The following is a 19,481-nucleotide window of genomic DNA, read 5'->3' as shown; positions in this document are numbered from 1 at the left end:
GACTATAACGAGCAGAAATGATGACTCTATATCTCTATATACAACATTCAGTTGTATTCATGAAACCGAAAGTTATCTTAGAGCACATGCAACTTCTCCACTTTCCTTATCCGCGCACAAGTTCAAAATAAATCACACACTTTCTAGTCATACCATTGCAGATTCGTCTCATAAATTTTACCTATGGTTTATGGATACTTGTGATTTGTGGATTTTTCTCAAGTTATGACAAAAACTTATAATAATCTATATTGACCAAACTGAAATGCTTTTGGTTTCAGCCTGGATCTTGCACACACCATAAAACGGGAGTGAGCAATCAAACAGTTCGTGGTAACGAACTGAAGTAAGGAGCGACCCGGCTCAATTGTAACCGAAACTCTAAAAACTAGAATTTTGATACCAATAGCTACATCAAAAGAATTGAACTTTAATGCTGATTAAGTGTTAAATATATAAGTTTTATCAAGCTTAGTCTTATCCATCAGAAGTTACGAGCCTGGTAATATTTGCCTTATTCTAGAAAATAGGGGGAAACACCCCCTAAAAGTTATACAATATTAACGAGAATCACACGATCAGATTCAGCGTATCGGAGAATCCTACAGTAGAAGTTCTAAGCTCCTGTCTACAAAGATGTGGAATTTTGTATTTTTTGCCAGAAGGCAGATCACGGATGCGTGTTTATTTGTTTTTTTTTCCAGGAGTGATCGTATCGATTCAGTGGTCCTAGAATGTCTCGACAGGACTCATTCACACAGAAATTAAAAGTTCTAGTGCCCTTTTTAAGTGATCAAAAATATTGGAGGGCACCTAGGCCCCTTCCCACGCTCATTTTATCCAAAGTCACCGGATCAAAATTCTGAGATAGCCATTTTATTCATCATAGTCGAAAAACCAAATAACTATGTCTTTGGGGACGACTTACTTCCCCAATGTCCCCGGAGGAGGGGCTGCAAATTACAAACTTTGACCAGTGTTTACATATAGTAATGGTTATTGGGAACTGTACAGACGTTTTCAGGGGGGATTTTATTGGTTTGGCGGGGGGGGGGAGAGAGTTGAGGAGGGGGGCTACTTGGGAGAATCCTTCCATGAAGGAATTTGTCACGGGGCAAGAGAATTTCAATGAAGTGGGCGCAAAATTTTCTAGAATTATTTAAAAAAAACGAAAAAAAAAATATGAAAAGTTGTTTCAAGTGATAATAAGGCTCAGCATTAAAACATAAAATGAACAGACGCAGCATTAAAACTTAAAACGAACAGAAAATATTACGCATACGATGGGTTCACCTCCTCGTAATGCCTCGCTCTTTACGCCAAAGTTTTTTTAGTAATTTCAACTATTTATTCTACGGCCTTTGTGATTCAGGGGTCATTCTTAAGGAATTGGGACAAAATTAAAGCTTTAGTGTAAAGAGCGAGGTATTGACGAGGGGGCGAACCCCCTCATATACGTAGTAAAAATATACGAATACTGAAGTTAGTTATGTAAGTTAATTCGTAATTTACGTATATTGTTTACTAATGAAAACGTTCGTAAAAAATTTAAAGCTCTAGTTGCCTTTTTTAGTAATCAAAAAATTGAAGGGCAACTATGCCTCCTCCTCCACTCCTTTTTTCTCAGAATCTTTCGATTAAAACTATGAGAAAGCCATTTAGCCAGAAAAAATTAATTATGCAAATTTCGTTTTAATTATTTATGTGCGGAGAGCCAAAATCAAAACATGTATCAATTCAAAAACGTTCAGAAATTAAATAAAAAAACAAGTTTTCTTAACTGAAAGTAAGGAGCAACATTAAAACTTAAAAAGAACATAAATTACTCCGTATATGAAACGGACGTTCCTCCTTAACGCCCCGCTCTTTACGCTAAAGTTTTTTTACTATTCTAAAAATAGAGTTAAGAGAAAGAGCCAAACTTCAGCGTAAAGAAGGGGGCGTTTAGGAGGAAAAGTCCCTTTCATATACGGAGTAATTTCTGTTCGTTTTAAGTTTTAATGTTGCTCCTCACTTCCAGTTAAAAAAACTCTTTTTATTTAATTATTAATTTAGACTTTATGATTCAACAGTGTGTAAAGCGTCTCAATGATATACAAAGTTTCGACTATTAGTATCAGCTTACCAATTAATTTTTTTTTTATAGTTTTTCTCAAAGACTAGAACCAGAAGATTCGTGAAAAACAAAAACTAGGAAAGTGAAAGCACCTCCCCTTTAATAGCCAAAATTCGTGGGCAAGCAGTACACGTATAAGCCGCGATTTACCTAGCTATTTCCTCTTCAAGAGTTTTGATCCTGTCATTTTCTGACCTGTTACGTAAGGTTGCTGTAGCCGGTGAAACAGCGAAACGCTTAATTTTATAATGTTGATCCTTCGGCGAGTAACCGTTTCCCATTGGCTCAGGACGGAACCTACAGAAAATGAGATTTAGGAACAAAAAAGGAACTTAGGAATTTTGATATTTCTCAACAACCAATTGTTCACCAGAGCAGACGTGGATAAGTTTTCTCTAGTTATCTTTTCCTTTTAACTTGTTTCTGCTCTAGTTTTAAATGTTTTTCCTCTTATAGTTATGATTTGTCCCCGGTGGGTTTCTCTTTATGGCTGTTTTTGATGTTTTTTTTCTTTTTCTTTTTTCTTGTTATTGACTTGAATTGCCAATTCGGTCTATCCGCAGCAAGTAATAGTCGTTTCTAAAGTAAGCACTGTTTTATTTAAATGAAGGGCTATATTTAAATTCAGACGTGCCAGAGGACACGCGCTCCCAGAGTAACGTTTAATGGCTGCGTTACGTAAATATTAAGTGGTATGGGCACAATATGATGTCGGTAAACAGTTTGCAGAATTCGGTCCAGGTTGCAAATACAAAAAAAGGTAGACGCATCTGAAAAGACTATGTACTTCCACGTGTGGTTGAAAATTAAACAACGTTGATTTTTCCCACCTCGCACGGTCAACTTTACCATTGTGACTATGAAGTTTCGTACCTGCATACTAGAGGACATGAATTATTGAATACATTTACAAGTATATAAACAAAGAAAACAAGACTTACCTAGGACTAAATGAGCTAGGAACTGGCATGTCTCCTGGAATAGGCTCAGCACTTTTAGAAACCAACGGTTCTTCAGCTTCTGATGTAGAGAAGAGGGCGCCAAAGTCAAGTTTTTGAGTCGACTTTGGGATTGGTATTGCAGCGGCCGGTTGGGCTTTAGCATGGCCGGATGAATTGGAATTATCAGTTTTATGACGCTGGGAGCTAGAGCCACTCTGCAAAGAAATATTTTGAGTTCCAAGATAATAACTGAAGGGGCCTCGTACAAGAGGTTAGGTTACAAGGGTAACAAATACGCTATGGCTGGTAGAAGAATTTGTTGTTGTCTTTTTTCCGGAGAATGGTCATATCCGAGATTTTCACAAGTCCAAGATGATTGCCATAAACCATTTGCTGAGCAATATAGGTCAAGAGGGTCAAAATGGGAGCACACATATATTGACTCTGCTGATGCTTGAATTGTGAAATATGCTTCTAGCTCATAAATGAATGCAGTGTTGAAACGAGCAGTGTTGTCGTTTTTTACAACACGCTTGCGATCAAGTAATTGAATTTATCGTCTTGTTGCATAGAGCTTTGAACTGGGATAGCTATAAGCATACATGCCTATATTTTAAGGAAAAAATTATAAAGATTTTTAGCGAGGATAGAGTTTTGCGTGTCAAAGGTTTCTTTTAAATCCCAAATTTCCTAAACTGTAGTCTTTCGGACCAGTGTCAGAAAGAAAATCCGCATGTATCCCCCCGCTTGCACATATGAAGGCAGCTATTTTTTTCAAATATAGCAACAGTTCAAATCTCCATGTAGAAATAAATAGAATAATATAACAAGAATAGTCGGCCTAACGCCGGCCAAATCAAAGAAGCAAAAATTATACGGAATATCTTTATAATGTATTATAGAAAAATCAGAATGTTTTTGTCATATTAGCCATTTTCCACAAGGCTTTTCGGTATCAAAAGCAACATCTCATCTATGGTAAGGAATATTCAACAGTCGGTGCTACATGATTGACCAATAGTTGGAACTGAGAAATGCTGTTAATTTCAACGACGCACGGGGGAGAGGAGGACAAGGAGCCCCTCCCCCCAGAAAAAATATAATCCTTTCTAGGATTTTGGAATTTAGGTTGGCATAAAAGAGAATATATGGGATTTTGTCCAGAATATCTACGAGTATTTTGTAGTTTCTATTTGACAAACAGCAAAGCAAGAATTTCACAGGCGATCACATAGTCTCAAATCACGGTATTTGAAAAAAAAAACAATATTCTATTCGATGGTTCAGAATTTTTTCTGAAAACTTCCATTGTTCAAAAGCACCGCCAGGGCATTTTCCCACGGTAGAAAGTATCCTACTACCAGGATCTTTGTTTTCACCAAAACCTAAATGGTAGTATTTTTCATATCTTCTTGTTTCCCAGAAAGGGGGAGGGCATTACCCCTTCCTGGCGGCGCGCACGGCTTTATTAGAATTATACGATTGTAGATTTTATTTATATTGAAAAATTTTCAGGTATAATATTATCCATAATAATATGTAAGTTAATCACAAATAACACTTGTACTTAATTACAATTCGCAATGGTATGAATCCCCATCCCTTCATAAAATAATATCCTCAAAAAGATTACAACCACCGTCTTATACGATACTAAAAAAAGATATTAAATAGCGCAGGTGGGTTTACATTACCTTAACTCTTCGGCGGCTTTTTGTCTTTGGGAAGCTCTCGAACCGCTCAAAGTTTCTTCTTTCTTCGTGAACAGAAAGGTCGTAATTTATACTTCCAGGATCGCTATCCGGTGAACCCAAATACATATCACTGTTTCGGCTGGAAGACCCCTCAGTAGGTACACCATCCCACGTTGCTGAACTCTATAAATATATTTTCATTAATTATAAATGCTGTATATTTGTACTGGATAAAAATAGAAATCTTACAGAGAGGTTGCCATAGAGGGTGAAACCCTTTCTAGGAAATAATAACTATTCTATCAAATTATCAGTTTTTCAAAAAAAAGTGTTCTACAAAAAACAGATTTTTAGACATAACATTTGCAGATAATGTCTGAGCTTTAAAAAGTTGCAGAAAAGTGACTATTTTGTTACGAAAATCTAATACTTCTTGGCGAAAAATCAACGCTTAATTTATTTAATTTATTATTTTTTCAATAAACTAGCAAACTGTTTCCGTCCCAAGCACAATTTTACCAACCAAGAAAATTTCATGTGAACACCACATTTCAACATAAAGTTTCGATCAAGGTAAAATATATATATATATATATAAATAGCAAAAACTTACGAGTATTCATAAAATACAGATTCGAAAACAAAAAGCACAGTAGAATTATACTAAAAATGCCCAAAAAGAGACAAACTTGGTCGAGCTTGTGATTGATGCATTTATTTATAGCTGTTCAATAACAAAACTTGATTAAAAGAACAAACAATATTTTGAAAATAAAATACCTTAAAAGTAGATTAAGAAAAGGCGTGCGCAGTAAGAGCTGTCAACTGACAATATTTGTGTCCGAGAAATTTGCTTATCTGGGATGAAAAAAAGGTATTGGTGTACAACAAACAAAATCTACGTATGAGTCGTTCAGAAGCCAAATCAATTGGCTCCCTAAGCCAAACCACGGAGGAAACTGTAAAAGAAGGGACGTCACTGGGTACTTGCCTGTTAAACGATAACACATTCAAGAATTAAGCTGTCTAAGATCTAACAATAATCGGTTTGCCTCATCGGAATCCGTTATGATTTGCTTATTTTGAGTGAGAAAAACTAGCTATATTTTGATTAGCTATATTTAGGAGTTAGGTTATACTAGGTTGGGTTAGGTTAGGTTGGGAAAGATATTTAATATAATGCGTTCTGCGCGGCCTGCTTTCCATGATTTTTTGTCGTATTTTTCACAATTTTGTTTCTAAAGTATTATATTATCATCATGTTTAGGTATATTTCATTAGGATTAACCTACCTTCACTTCTTGGGAGTGTTTCGTTTAACAGACAAGTATCCATCACTGGTCTGGATTGTAACAATGTAACAGCCGTGAAAAAATTGTCCAAATGTCTTAAAGTTGTCTTAAAGCCTGTTTGAATATGTAGAAGATCTTTAAGCATGTTTCAGTTTGAAGTAAGTCAAACAACTTTATCCAAGAATTATGTCGATGACCGAGTTGTGTGTCCCTACATTAGGATTAATCCTTACCTCTAAAAATATTGCTTATATTTTTCTCTTAAACATCAAATGTTTTGACTAGGTGCATACACGACATTTTTTTTTCGGAGGTGGGTCAATAATAAAAAGGTTCGGTTAATAATTTGAATAAGAAGAGCCCAGAAACTCGGGAAAATTTGGTAATTCAAGGGAGATAAGCCCCGAACCCACCCCCCGTACACACCTGGGCCTGACAATAATTTGCCGAAGTATAATGAAATGCAGTAAACCAATTTGGATTCTGAACATCTCGTATCCGCCTTATGGCTATAAAGATCGCCATCTTATATGGCTGGAATGACTTTAGATTTAGGGAAATACAAATCAAATGATTAAAATCACTGACGTGATATTCAAAGAATCCTAAGATGATCCGAAGAAAAATTTCTTAAGTCTTCGGTACACAAGATTAAACTGTGAAAGTACAGTTTGCTCATTTAATCTAAAACAAATAAGAACATTATGCTCAGAAATTGTAAAAAACATGAAATATATTTTATTAATTGCGCAACTAAGATAACAAGATTATTCGTTTATGATTTCTATGGTGAAATGGTTGTTTACAGAAAATCCGTAACCAAACAGAGAGATTAATGTATCAAAATCTTGCCAGGATAAAGGTTCTTTAAATAAACTATATCCGACTTGAAAACCTGACATATCCAGCAACAACTTACTAAAAGTTTGTAACTTTACGACAATTCAATATCGTAAAGATTTTAGTGAGGTGTTACCCGCTTTCCACCAACTGATGTACATCTCAGAGCGCCACGTGTACCGCATAGTTTTGCCACGCTTGGCACAGTTCTCGCAACGCTTAGCAAAGTTCTACTATGCTTGGCATCCGCCACCTGGTGTGCATGATTTTCAAAAATTGGCGACCCTTCGAATGTTGGCTAAACTTTGATACTTAATAAAATACCACACAGGGGCAAAGATTCAACTCCATTTCAACAGAAACTTGAATAGGATCATTTCCTCGGTCTTTTTATCACTTGCAGATGCAGATTCAATAAGTCTTTAGTAGACCTACCTGTACTTACAAATTTGAATAGCATTCTGAAATAAACAAATTTATAGCATTCTACACATCAAAAATAAACAAATGTCATGTCATGTTTAGTGTGCATGTCAGAGGCCTTCCAGACTTGATCTAGAAATAACAATAATCAGGGAAGGGGGGGGGAGGTTAATCACATTTTGTAATAAGAGTATAATAAACGTATTTTATATGTTCCAGGCTCGTTATTATATATCGACATGTAGTACACCGGTTCATTCCTTAATCAGATTAAAAATTATGTTAATTCATTAAAAGATATCACTTTTTAAGGAATCACGGAACTTTTAAGGAGCCCCCGCCCCTTATCAAACCAAAATTAAATATAAATTTTATGTAAATCACCATTCCTTGAAAATTGCATATTTTTGCAACTATCTGAGGGAGAGGAAAAATGTAACTTTTAACGATTTAATTTCTACTTTTTGAACAATAATAACTTTCAAATTATTTTCCAGAAATATTAATGCTTGTAGTCTTATTAAAAACGAGACTTTGTATGTCAACACTGTCCTTCTACTTAAAAAAGCAATACGTACTAAGAAATGTGTAACAGGTCGAACTTTTTGTCTCGATTGGGGACAAAAACTACATTACCCCTTCTCCCTCCCCTAAAACTAAATCTGAATTTCTCTTGTCCGATCCCCTCCCTTCCTTTTTTCAAAGTAACTAAAAGTTTCAACACCATCCCCCAAGCCTTTCCCAAGGTAATGCACACCTAATATTTCGTTGAACTAAAAACACTTGCCAACTTTCGATTTGCCTTTGTGCCCCTCCTCAAATCAAAATTTAAAGTCTACTAGACCCTCCAAACCTCCAATACTCCCTCACAGGGACTTATTAATTTGCGTTTGGGGGAAGGGGACAGAATTCTGTTGCAATTTGAGTGAGAATAAAAAGTATATTCTGCTGTTTAATTTCTACTTTCCGAACGACTGTAAGTTTAAAATTCTTGCCAGAAGTAAGAATTTCTTAGACCACAATATCCTTCCAATTTGATTACTACTACCACTAACAGCTCACGGCAGCACCAAGCCGCCAGAGACCAACACAGCTACGCACGCTCCTCCTTCACCCCAATCTATTCAGAACCTCCCTCTTTACATCCTCCATGGAAGTTTCCATTTCCCTTCAATCTTTCTTAATGACATTATCCCACTCCAACCACGGACGACCTACTTTCCGTTTATCCCTAGACGGTTGGCCGAAAAGGACAATCTTCGGCAATATGTGTTCCTTTATCCGCAGAACATGCCCGAGCCAACTCAACCTTCCTCTCATTATAGCCATAGAAAGCGGGATTGAACCACGCGTGTCGTACAGCCTAAAGTTTTAAATTCGGTCAATCAGCCGGGTACCCGGAACAAACCGTAGGAAATTTCTCTAGAAAACATCTAGCAAATCTTCATCCGCTTTTCGGAGCGCCCGTGCTTTGGAGCCATATTTGGCCACTGTCATCACTGTAGCTTCCAATATTCTAATCTTGGTTTGCAGACTTATCTTTCTATTCTTCCAGTCTTTTTTAGCATGAAAAACATGAGCCTTGGCTATTTTACTTTTAACTTCTTCCACCGTCTTTACTAATAATAGTACCGAGTTAAGTGAATCTGCCATTTCGTTACCCAACGTCACCTTTTCATCTTCACTTATTCCTAGCTTTAGCGACTTAGTCTTCTTAACATTAATTGTCAATCCAATTCTAGCACCCTGAACTCGCAAAACCACCAAAAGTTCATTCATTTTGCTCATACTTTCATCTAGAATGCTTAAATCATCAGCTCAATCTAAGTCCAAGAAAGTTTTTCCTTCCATTTGATTCCGTGTTCTCCCATTGGCTTTCCCGTGCTGCTTACTAGTCCATCAAAAAGATCCATATAAAGGGGGATAGAACACAACCTAGCTTAATTCCTGATTAAATACGAAACCCGCAGCTAACCTCATTTCCTACCTTAACCGCTGCAGGGCTATTCTGGTACACAGCACCAATCAGATGATTCCATGATTCCTCTTTGATTGATACCATTAACTTCAACAATTCACAAAAATAATTAAACAATGAAATGCACATAGCTACTACAAGAAGGTCAAACAACCTGTTCACAGCGGTTCAAATAACTAATTAAATCACATAATCGAAAAAAAACAGGCATATACATAACAGTCACGAGGAACCTGATCTCACCCTGTATCTCAACTGAGGAGGACCCCTTGAACGACCCCTTGGACCTGGGATTTAAATGATAAAACCGATTCAGAGCCTCTAATGCTGTCTGGGAAGCTATACAAGAGGGATCCACTTATATGACGTATCACATGGGTTGACCTCACTGTATTTCCGTATCCTAGTATGATAATGAGTAATGAGTTAAACTTCTAATAAAAGCGATGGACTTAATCTTTTAGTTCACTAATCCTCTGAGGTTATACAACGAGTAGTTGCAGTCGCTATTTCTCCATAGTACTTACACAATAAAAGCCTAGTTGATTTTTAAACTTCATGAGGGTACAATCTGTTTCACCTCACGGCTGGGAGATCGAGTTGAGACATTCAGGAAATGTATTTTTGGGGGGAGAGAGGGGGGAGTAGACTCGTAATGATGAGTTAAAGAGCAGTCTCTACAATTCTTTTTCCAAAATGATAAAGAAAAACAAAAAACCCTTGCTCGAGCTTTTGGTGAACAGCTGTAACCGTTTTTTAGATTAAAAGAAATCTCTTGTTTTAATATACTAGGCTATGCTCATGACAAAATTATCAATAACCTGAAAATTCTTTCATGGACAGAATTATTCTTCAGGCTTGTTTCGAGTGCAATTTTATTTTCAGTACGTCGGGTTTCTTTTTAGCACAAGATTTTATTTATTAATTTGTATTAACTTTTGTTTGCGCAATGTCATTCTTTTTTACTGAATAATGGAAAAACTTAGCGAAACTTGACAAAAGTGTGTGAAAAATAGAACATAGCAAACATCTAGGCATTGATCAGAGTTTACTCCTTTGCTGGTCCAACTAATGTAATTTGATCTTTTTTTTTATTTATTGAACTAATCCAGATGCTTCTGACTTAAATATATGCTTCATTATTTGAATATTCGAAGTCATCATTTTCTGCACCCTTGGTCCCTTTCCCTTATTACAATCATTTATGCTGGTGACTTGATCCCCCCTCACCCATCTCCCTTCATTATCCAGCTCTAGTCACCTTTTTCTTAAGTTGCATGAAGTCTTCAATTTAAAAAAAAAGCGTTTCCGCGAACCACAAATACGACTAACGTTTGGCCCTCTAATGGAACAATATTCTCCTTGGATCCTCCTCTTAACTAATATAGCATCTATAAATATAGAAAGAAGAAACGTTAGGACAAAACCAGACAAGTTTTCATTGCCGTTAAAAAAGATTAATTTTCAGTGTCCGAAAAATTGTACTTTTAGGCTCAAATAATCGTAATTTTTAGGTTAGTTTTTACAAGAAAATATAGTTCTAATTAAAATAAAACGGATCAATATTGTAGTTTGCACCCAGGAAAACTCATATTAGACCATTTTTTCATGTTTTAAAATAGACGAAGTAATATCATTGAAGAGGAATTCTGCTAAAATATAAAATATTTAATAATTGTTTAATACACTAGTAGATCCTCAAGACTCGTGTAGATATTACAAGTTGACTAAACTCACCCATATTGAATTTATATCGTTCCATTGACTTTGAATTGATATTTTAAGAGAGATAGAGGTTTCAGGTGCAGGAGAGGGGGAGAGTGAGTCACCACTTTCTTCGACCTCCATTCCATCAGCCGGATCAGGAGGAAGTGTGCCTTCCAAAGCGCTGTTGCATCTGCTTCCATCACTGACACTGTAAAGAAAAAGGAATTAGAATAGGAAAAAGTAAGGCAAAATTAAAAACAAAAGAACTTAATTAATCACGTTAGAAGGGAGTTTTTGAACCAAGAGAATGGAAGAACTGACATAGACTATATAAATCCGAAAAAATATAAGAAAGGGAAGCCAAATAAATCTAGTTTTTCCCATTGTTGTATTTACCTGTCGTTTTTATTTTAAATTTTGAGGCGGAAAAAAGAATAGCAAACCTGATTTGGTTTTTCTATGAAGTTTTTAGTCTATGAATTTTGAATTTATCTGTGAATTAAAAAGAACGAAACTGTTTAATCGCAACCTTGCATAAAACTGCTCTCTGTTTCTCCGTAGTGCAACCAACTCTCAGAGGCTAGAAAAGTCTTAATTAAAATTGGAGCGTAACGAATGAGGATTCGTTTTCCAAATTAGCTGTATATGGCTTCAGCAAAGTATTAGGACCTGTTTGGCTGTGTGCAACAAAATCTGAGGGGCCACCGACCTTCAGATATGACATACACCAGGTTGCACGTGCCAGGTTTGGTGGAGCTTTGCCAAGCGTTACAGGGACTGTACCACACGTGGCGGAATGGTACGGTACGCAGAATTTGGAGATGTACACTAGATGGCTCGGCCGGCCCCCTGGACAAAGCAAGTGGGAAATGAAATTTGTATTCATCAGTTTTCGATTATCTGCATAATTGGACGTTAACAATAAACGAATAGACACCAAATTCAAATGTATGGTAATGCTTTGTTTTGTGCTTTGGTTTCTATTTAGTTTATGAAAAAGTTTTAACAAATTCATCCTAAATTGGCTAGTTTCGAGCAGCAACATATTACCAACATCTTTGTTTTCTTTTTAAAAAAGACCACTAGGTCTATCAATGCACATTTTTTGTGCATTTTGTAAATTACAACATTGTTATTTTTATAGAGAAAATAGCTTTTTATAGAAAATAAAAAGAAATAGATTAACTTCTAAAGCTCATTCTGAAGCATACATTAAAAAAAAGTTTGACAGCCACGACTATCATGGATAGGAAAAAATCCATAGTTAACAATTATTAAAAGCTTCAATTTAGATTTACTCGGAAAAACCTCCAAAATGTCTTATGTGATGTATTAAAACAAAAAGTTTGACACCCACAGTTAGAACACATATGGATAGAAGAAAAAGCACAATTAAGAATTGTTAAAAGCTTCAATTTTGATTTACTCAATCTTTTCGTTTTTTTTTTCAAATTCAGTGTGCTGTATAGGCTACTTCTGATTCAGCCCTTTGGTGATTTTTTGCAACGATAAGTTATTAGTATTAGCAGCTTGTTAACAAAGGTTTTAAGAAATACATTAAAGAATCGATAATTATTTTTTTTTTTTCAGAAACAGATTGTAAACACTAATGAGAAAAACCTCCTAACATTTTTATGCAGCCCAAAATACAATATTCTAGCTTCATTGTTCTGCTTTCTTCAATTTTTAGAAAGATCTTTCAAAGGAATTAAAAAAAACAGTTTAAAGTGTTGATAGTAGAATCTAAATTTCTAAGCATATCCGGCCCTAAGGCTTTTTTTTAGCTTTTACATAAAGTTAGATGTTTTCCATACTCTAAACAAATGGGGTTGAGGAGGGTCCAATACCATGAAGTATCGACAAAACTTCCATTTTTACACCGATATCTTATGTTTCCTATGTATTTTGTCTGTGTCTCATGTTATTTTCTGAACTGTACTCCCCCCCCCCTAAAAAAACTTACGTAGACACTATTTCAACATTAAAAGTATGATATATCAACACAGAAGAAGGGGCCTAAGGGACACGCTTTCAATTACATGCCTTTTTAATCTAAATGGGGACACCAAATTCTGTTAGCCATGTCCTTTCTGAACGACCCGGGGACAAACAGCTTTTTTTTACGGAGCTTGGAATATTGAAAAAATAAACAATAAAATTCCCTTAAGACAATGTCATCCTAAAAAGGGTTACGCCTACACAGCCAGATATACGACACAAATCTATTATAGCCCGTTTTCCAAAAAGAAGCATTGCCAAGAAGAAAACCTGTCAAGAGACGACAACAGTCAAAATATATTAACTCAATTTTGAGTTCAGTCACACATTTGCCAGATAGTAAAAGGGTAAGTCCCGCAAATAAACTTCTATCCTGCTTGATATGCAGCGCATTAGTGAAATCACAGAAAATGATTTTCTTACACTATTAGTTAATCAAATGAGTAAACAGCGATGATAAAGAGACGCAAAGAGAAAATTTTGGATAAGTTATTCGGTACTTGTTGATATGGCGCCGACCACTCAAGAAGTGAAGTTAGGCTAAATCTAATGAAATACGGTTTCGAATGAAACCGTATCTAATGAAAGATACGGTTTCAAAGAAAGACTATATCACGGTTTCAATATGGTATGGTTAGTATTTTAATCTACTTTGATAACCTGATACTATAGCATGCTAACCTAATCCATTACTAGAGCATAGATGCACTAGTAATGGATTACCTTCACCATATTTTTGAGGCATCAAAGAAGTTTATGATGAAGAGGCATCATTTTGTTGTAAATATTGTTTCATTCCGGCTGAATTATTAGGAGAATCTAGAATTTGAGCCACTACTAACCTTGCACAGTAGCTAATCTGGAAAATTCTCCAGAACGTCACGTTTACTTTTCAGCTCAATTGAGTGGAACACTAACTAAACCTGTTGACAAAACCGACTTAACTATCACACTTGAGTAACCGATCTATGAACCGTGGCTAAAGAATAATTTTCAGAGTTTCATGAATCTTCCGACACTATATGCAAAAAAAACACAATTTTCCAGATGGTTCTTTAATTCCTTTGATAAAATTTTGTATAAAAACCAAATTATACAAAAAATGCTGTTTTCACGCTGTTTTAGCGTGTCTTTTCCTTCATCTGACCCTATTCCCCTTGGTTTCTTTCATCTTAAGACCTTGTTCTCTCTTTTCTTCTAATAGAAAAGTTTAAAAGAAGCCTTACCACCAGGACCCGTTAAAAGAAATACAGAAACATGAAACAGACATTTGCTTTACTGGCTTCAATTTGCAGACTATCTGGCAAAAAAGGTATACTACATAGTACTGGTCTGTAAAAAAAATATTTGTCTTATTGCGTTTAAGGGTGCTGAATGTTGAATCACAGAAGGAAAAACTATCGCGCTACTATCGATAGTAGCGAAGAGGCACGAAGAGAAAATTTCTCGAAGATCAAGACGCAAAGAGAAAATTTCGGATAAGTTATTCGGTACTTGTTGATATGGCGCCGACCACTCAAAAAGTCAAGTTAGGCTAAATCTAATGAAATGTGCCTTAGTATGATAAAAATATGATACTTTAGAAACAAGTTTGGGCTATATATTTGCATATTAGGCGGGGGAGGGTTTAAGTATAACGGTTCTGCATGCAAAATGTGTTAGCTACAATGGTACTTGTGTATTATCACGAACACATACAAGAAGTGAAGTTAGGTTATTTAAAGCATTAAGAACTTGGAAGGGATAATTTTTTCTCAGTCAAGACCATTCTTCAAGACGAAGATGTCTCTACGTCAGGTATGTTGCACGTAGCAGGTACGTGGCAGGTATGCTTAGGTATGTGGTATGTACGGTACTTGTGCATTATCCCGAACACATTCAAGAAGTGAAGTCGGGTTAATCCTCATGAGATATACCAAATACAATGAAAACATAATACTTTAGTTACAAAATTAGGGAAAATACAACAGCGAATTATGGGAAGCAGGTCGCCCAGAACGCATGACATTAAATACCTAACAAAACCACCCCTATGTATCAAATACTTAGCTGCATCGTATTTATTTCATGAAAGGATAAGCTGGTTATAGCCTAACGGGAGAGAAAAACCAGCTTTACTCAGATCAAACAAAGCAAATTTCTTGAGTGTGTTCGGGATGATACACAAGTACCGCTAGATTTATTCTGCATATTAAGAAGTGAGAATTATTTTCTGACTTTACACTGTCAAAATAATTTACCCCCCCCCCCTCTAATGTACAAATATATGACCCAAGTTATATATTTCCCATCTATTCTGTCACTCGTTTTTGTCATATTTCACACTAAGCTGAACGAAACCGGCTCTATAATGCGTCAATGGATCAAAAACTTGAGTGGTCGGTGCTATGTCATACAAGTAATGATTATTCTATATACGAGGAAACTTGCCGCCCTTTAGCCCTCACGTTTTTATGCTAGGGTTTCAAATATGCTTTATTGATAGAACGGCCAATATCTATTACACGTCCAATCTTTTCTTTAGTGTATATGTTACCGTGAATGTCGACATTCACCGGTAAATGAGCGAATTACCTTTTTTCTTGGATTTAGTCAGCGTCGCCAGTCAATTCTTTCAGTTTATTGCAAGGTTCGACACAAGGTTTTCAACACATTTCTGATATTTATAACCAAATTTAACACAAACTAACATAAGCTAACCTAAATTAACTTTAAATTTTACCATCATAGCTTGCATAAAACTAAAAAAGCTAACTTGCAAAGCTAACTGAATCCACGCAGAGAAAAGAGTTACGTACATTCACCAGTGAATGTCGACGTTCACCAAATTTCGAACATTCATGGTAACATGTTCGTTGTTCGAACAAACAAAATGTTCGTTGTACGTTTTAACGCTGCTATTTGCATTCGTTTTGAAAAAAAATGGCGTTTAGTTTCTTACCCTTTTAATATTATATTCACGGCTATGTAAATTGGAGGGGGCTACCGTCTCCTTGAATTCCCACTTATTAAGCTACAGTTTAACTTCTATATAACAATACTTCGGAAATAGTATTTAACCTTGGACAAAGATTACCCCCTTAAAAATTATCTACCCAAAATACTCTAAAAAGAAACTATTCCCGAAAAAGCCCACCACTTAAAATATTTCTCGAGATTAAACATTAAGGTTTGGATCATAACTTTCACGTTTTCCAGGGGGTAGGGCTTTTCGAGAAAATCTTGTTCTTTAGGGTTTGCCCAGCCTCTTCATCCTATTGTGCGGGGGAGGATAGGAATGTAATTGCACACGCTACATTCAAAATAATTTCGCAATAAGAGAGGAACTGTCACCCCACAGCACCCATATTAATCCCCAAATAATAAGCGGTTCATATCTAAATTTCCCCCCTCTAAATATTTATCTGAAGGACCTCTCAGCGTAGGTAGAAAATTCGACCCTAAAGCCACAATTATAAGGCTTCAGACTTTCACGCACCTAAAACTGCCTTTTGAACCATTTGACTTAGCACTTTTCGAGAGTTAGGAAACGTGTTGAATCTGATGGGGTTCATCAAGGTCACAACACTTCTTGGGGTATTTTCTTATTTTTCGAAAATTCTGGGAACGTCTTTACGCTAATACCTTTTGTTGCGTAGATTTGAAATTAATATATTTTACACAATTGGAATCAGCATGAATACCAGATTCCTTGGATAATTATTGGATTATCGAATTCCGTTTTTGCGAGTACTAACATAGGTCGCTCTTTACTTACCGATCCTTTCCCGTGAACAGTGCTCAATTATTAGAAAAATTTAAATTCCTTATGAAATTAAACATTTTGCCACGCCAATATTACGAGTGAAAACAACACAGACAACCGAAAATTTATCTCAGTCAGTTGAGTTCAACTGAATATAAATGTACCACTAATTGATAATTATAAAACAAAAAATGAAAAAGGGCACAATGACACGGAAACAATACCCCAGCAAAGGAAGCCAATTTTTGATACCGCTAAAACTTTTACGTCTAAAAAATTCTGTTGGGGTTTCGACAATTCATGGTAAGGAGCGAACAATTAAAAAACGCAAAAAATACGTGAATTAAATTCAAACTTAGAAATCACACAAAACATCATGACAAACTCGAAAATTGAGGAAGGGGGCCCCATAAATCATCACCGCGTATCCGCCTAGCCGCAATAACTGTAACAAGTGCAGTGGTATCATGTAATAGACCTTTATGCTCTACTTAGGCTATACACACCTTGGTTCCAAAATTGAGTCATTATCTGGTACAACATCCTCTAAGCGGAATTGCATTGGCGTAGAATAGTCGAATACTCGCTGTTTGGGATTCCATCCATGAGTACTGGAAAAAGCTTGGGCCCAAAAAGACTCCGATTCGGATGCATCTAGTTGGCGCTTCGGATCCCAAGTCGATTTCCTGAAAAAAGAGAAAATAACAAAGGTACTATGGGCAACTTCTTTTAAAACAACACCACTTTATTGTTCAATGTCCTGGCCCCCCAGACATAGAGATAGTACTGCAATAAGTTGTAGACAAATATTTCTATAAACATTAAGCTGAAATAAAAGATCACTGACTTCACTAATATAATATAATGGCATTGTGAACGAAACGAAACGGTATATCTCACTTTCCTTAATGATTAACAGTATCCCAAAGATTGATCTGTCCACCGACTGCATCCCCCCTTGTTTTGAAAAATACCTCTTGGGTATATTAATCTAAAAATGCCTTTTCTTTTGGTATCTTTAATAGAAAAATCGAAGTCCTTTGAGTCCGGTCAAAGTAAAAAATTTGGTCACTAATCAAAGACTTAAGAGCCTAACTGCAGTAAAATCAAGACAGACCGATAGTATCTGTGAGAGGCTAAAAATCGAAAAAACCAACACAATCACCCCTCTTAGACCCTATATTTTGAAAAATATATTTACCTCCCTCCTTCTAAATTTTCGCAAAATTGGCGTCCCTGGACTACATGATGTAAATGAAGGCACAGTAGAACATATTAGCATTTGTCCGTAATGAATCAATTATCAGCAAAAGAAAAATCTCAACACCAATTCACTACTTTTTATGTTCGACAACTGATGATTGCGCCCTTTGCTGACGTCGTAGTTCTGTTTTGTCATTATAGCTTTTGTTTAAACTACTGATTAATTTATAAAACACATCTATCATCTTCCAAAGTAGGTTAGTTGCTCTGTAAAAAGTGATAGAAGGTCATGCCAAAATTAGGCGTCTTGGCTAATGATTTTTGTTTTTCATTTATAACACATAAATACCTTAAAAATTCAAAAAACTGAAAGGTACAATAGTGTAACGAAAAGCATAATGGGCCGGAAACATACGCCAGAAGTGGGGGGGGGGGGGGTACGTCAACGTTTCCTCTTTTGGAATTTCAGCCTATTTTGAAATTTTTGCAGTGACTGAACAATTATTCTGCAGTTCTATACCAACGGTTTTAATTGGTCAATAGTATGGCATTATTTCTAAATCAAATACAAAAGGAACATCGAGTACTTCGTGTTATGTAAAGACCCATCGCAAAGGTTCAGGAGTGAAAACGTCGTAACAATTCAAACGTTTCGAAGGACAATACAAGAGTGAGATAGGTGTATAAGCCATCCACACAAGCGTAATTCCAGAAAAGGATGATATATATGATGCTCCTCACCTAAGAGATAATTGGAAGTTGTTTGCTGATGCAGACAGTATTTTTGGAGGTACAGGAGGAGCCAAGGTCGGTTTCTAGAAATATTATTTTTCCAAGTTCCAAGTTCTCTACAGGTTTAACCAACCTGGGGGAATCCTCAGGTATTTGCTGCGGAGATGTAGAAAGAAGAGGCCCGGACACCACCCCCGATTCCTAAATTACCCCCAATTTATGGACGCTTCTTATTAAAGTTATTTTATTGACCCCCCTCTCCTGAAAAAAAACTTCACGTGCGCAAGCCTTGTGTGCTGGCATCAGTTTGATCTTTAAAATGGTTTGATAAGCCACGGAAGCCAAAAGTGAATTTATTTTTAATGACAGAGAAACTTTTCGAAGAGAAAATCATTGAAGCCATTCATAAGCATTTCTAGTTTCTACTTAATTTCAAGTTTATATTATTAAGTAACATAGTAGCATACCTCAAGTCACGTAATGCTTGCACCGACCTTGACAGGAAACCCCCAAATCGATTGTTTTGTCCCTAATTCCGCAGTTGAACACTTTCCCGGTTTCCTTTCCCGTTACTTCATAGTCTAGGCATTGTTCCTATGTATATAGCAGAGGAAATCGATCCGAGAATTTTGGTTGACATGGCTATGGAATCTATTGCAAAACAGTCTCGCATGTATCGAGGTAAAGAAACTTGTAGAGGATAAACAGACATTGGGCACGTAGAGATTCTATTTTGAGAGTTACACTAGAAAAAAAACTTTGAGACATGGGATGAAAATCCACAGAATTTTGACATCTCGAAAACTTTTGAC

At 36.1% G+C, this 19,481-nt stretch overlaps 1 protein-coding gene across 5 annotated transcripts in view; it reads right to left on the bottom strand.

The window, feature by feature from the left end:
* Positions 1–19,481, bottom strand: part of LOC136031865 (protein FAM13B-like) — an 82,996-nt gene that overhangs the window by 22,064 nt on the left and 41,451 nt on the right. For 4 of the 5 annotated variants that reach the window (XM_065711797.1, XM_065711795.1, XM_065711796.1 and 1 more), the window contains exons 3-7: positions 17,241–17,420; positions 11,022–11,199; positions 4,752–4,934; positions 3,058–3,272; positions 2,267–2,413 (exon numbers count right to left, since the gene is read on the bottom strand). In XM_065711797.1, the coding sequence (XP_065567869.1) occupies positions 2,267–2,413; positions 3,058–3,272; positions 4,752–4,934; positions 11,022–11,199; positions 17,241–17,296 (779 nt within the window). In that variant the 5' untranslated portion in view covers positions 17,297–17,420. The remainder of the gene's footprint in view (positions 1–2,266; positions 2,414–3,057; positions 3,273–4,751; positions 4,935–11,021; positions 11,200–17,240; positions 17,421–19,481) is intronic. The other variant, XM_065711798.1, reaches the window with a different exon arrangement.

This window comes from Artemia franciscana, chromosome 10 (genome assembly GCF_032884065.1).
Source record: "Artemia franciscana chromosome 10, ASM3288406v1, whole genome shotgun sequence".
Taxonomy (NCBI): domain Eukaryota; kingdom Metazoa; phylum Arthropoda; class Branchiopoda; order Anostraca; family Artemiidae; genus Artemia; species Artemia franciscana.
Note: the sequence above shows the minus strand (reverse complement) of the source record. Positions and strands in the feature narration are given on the sequence as shown.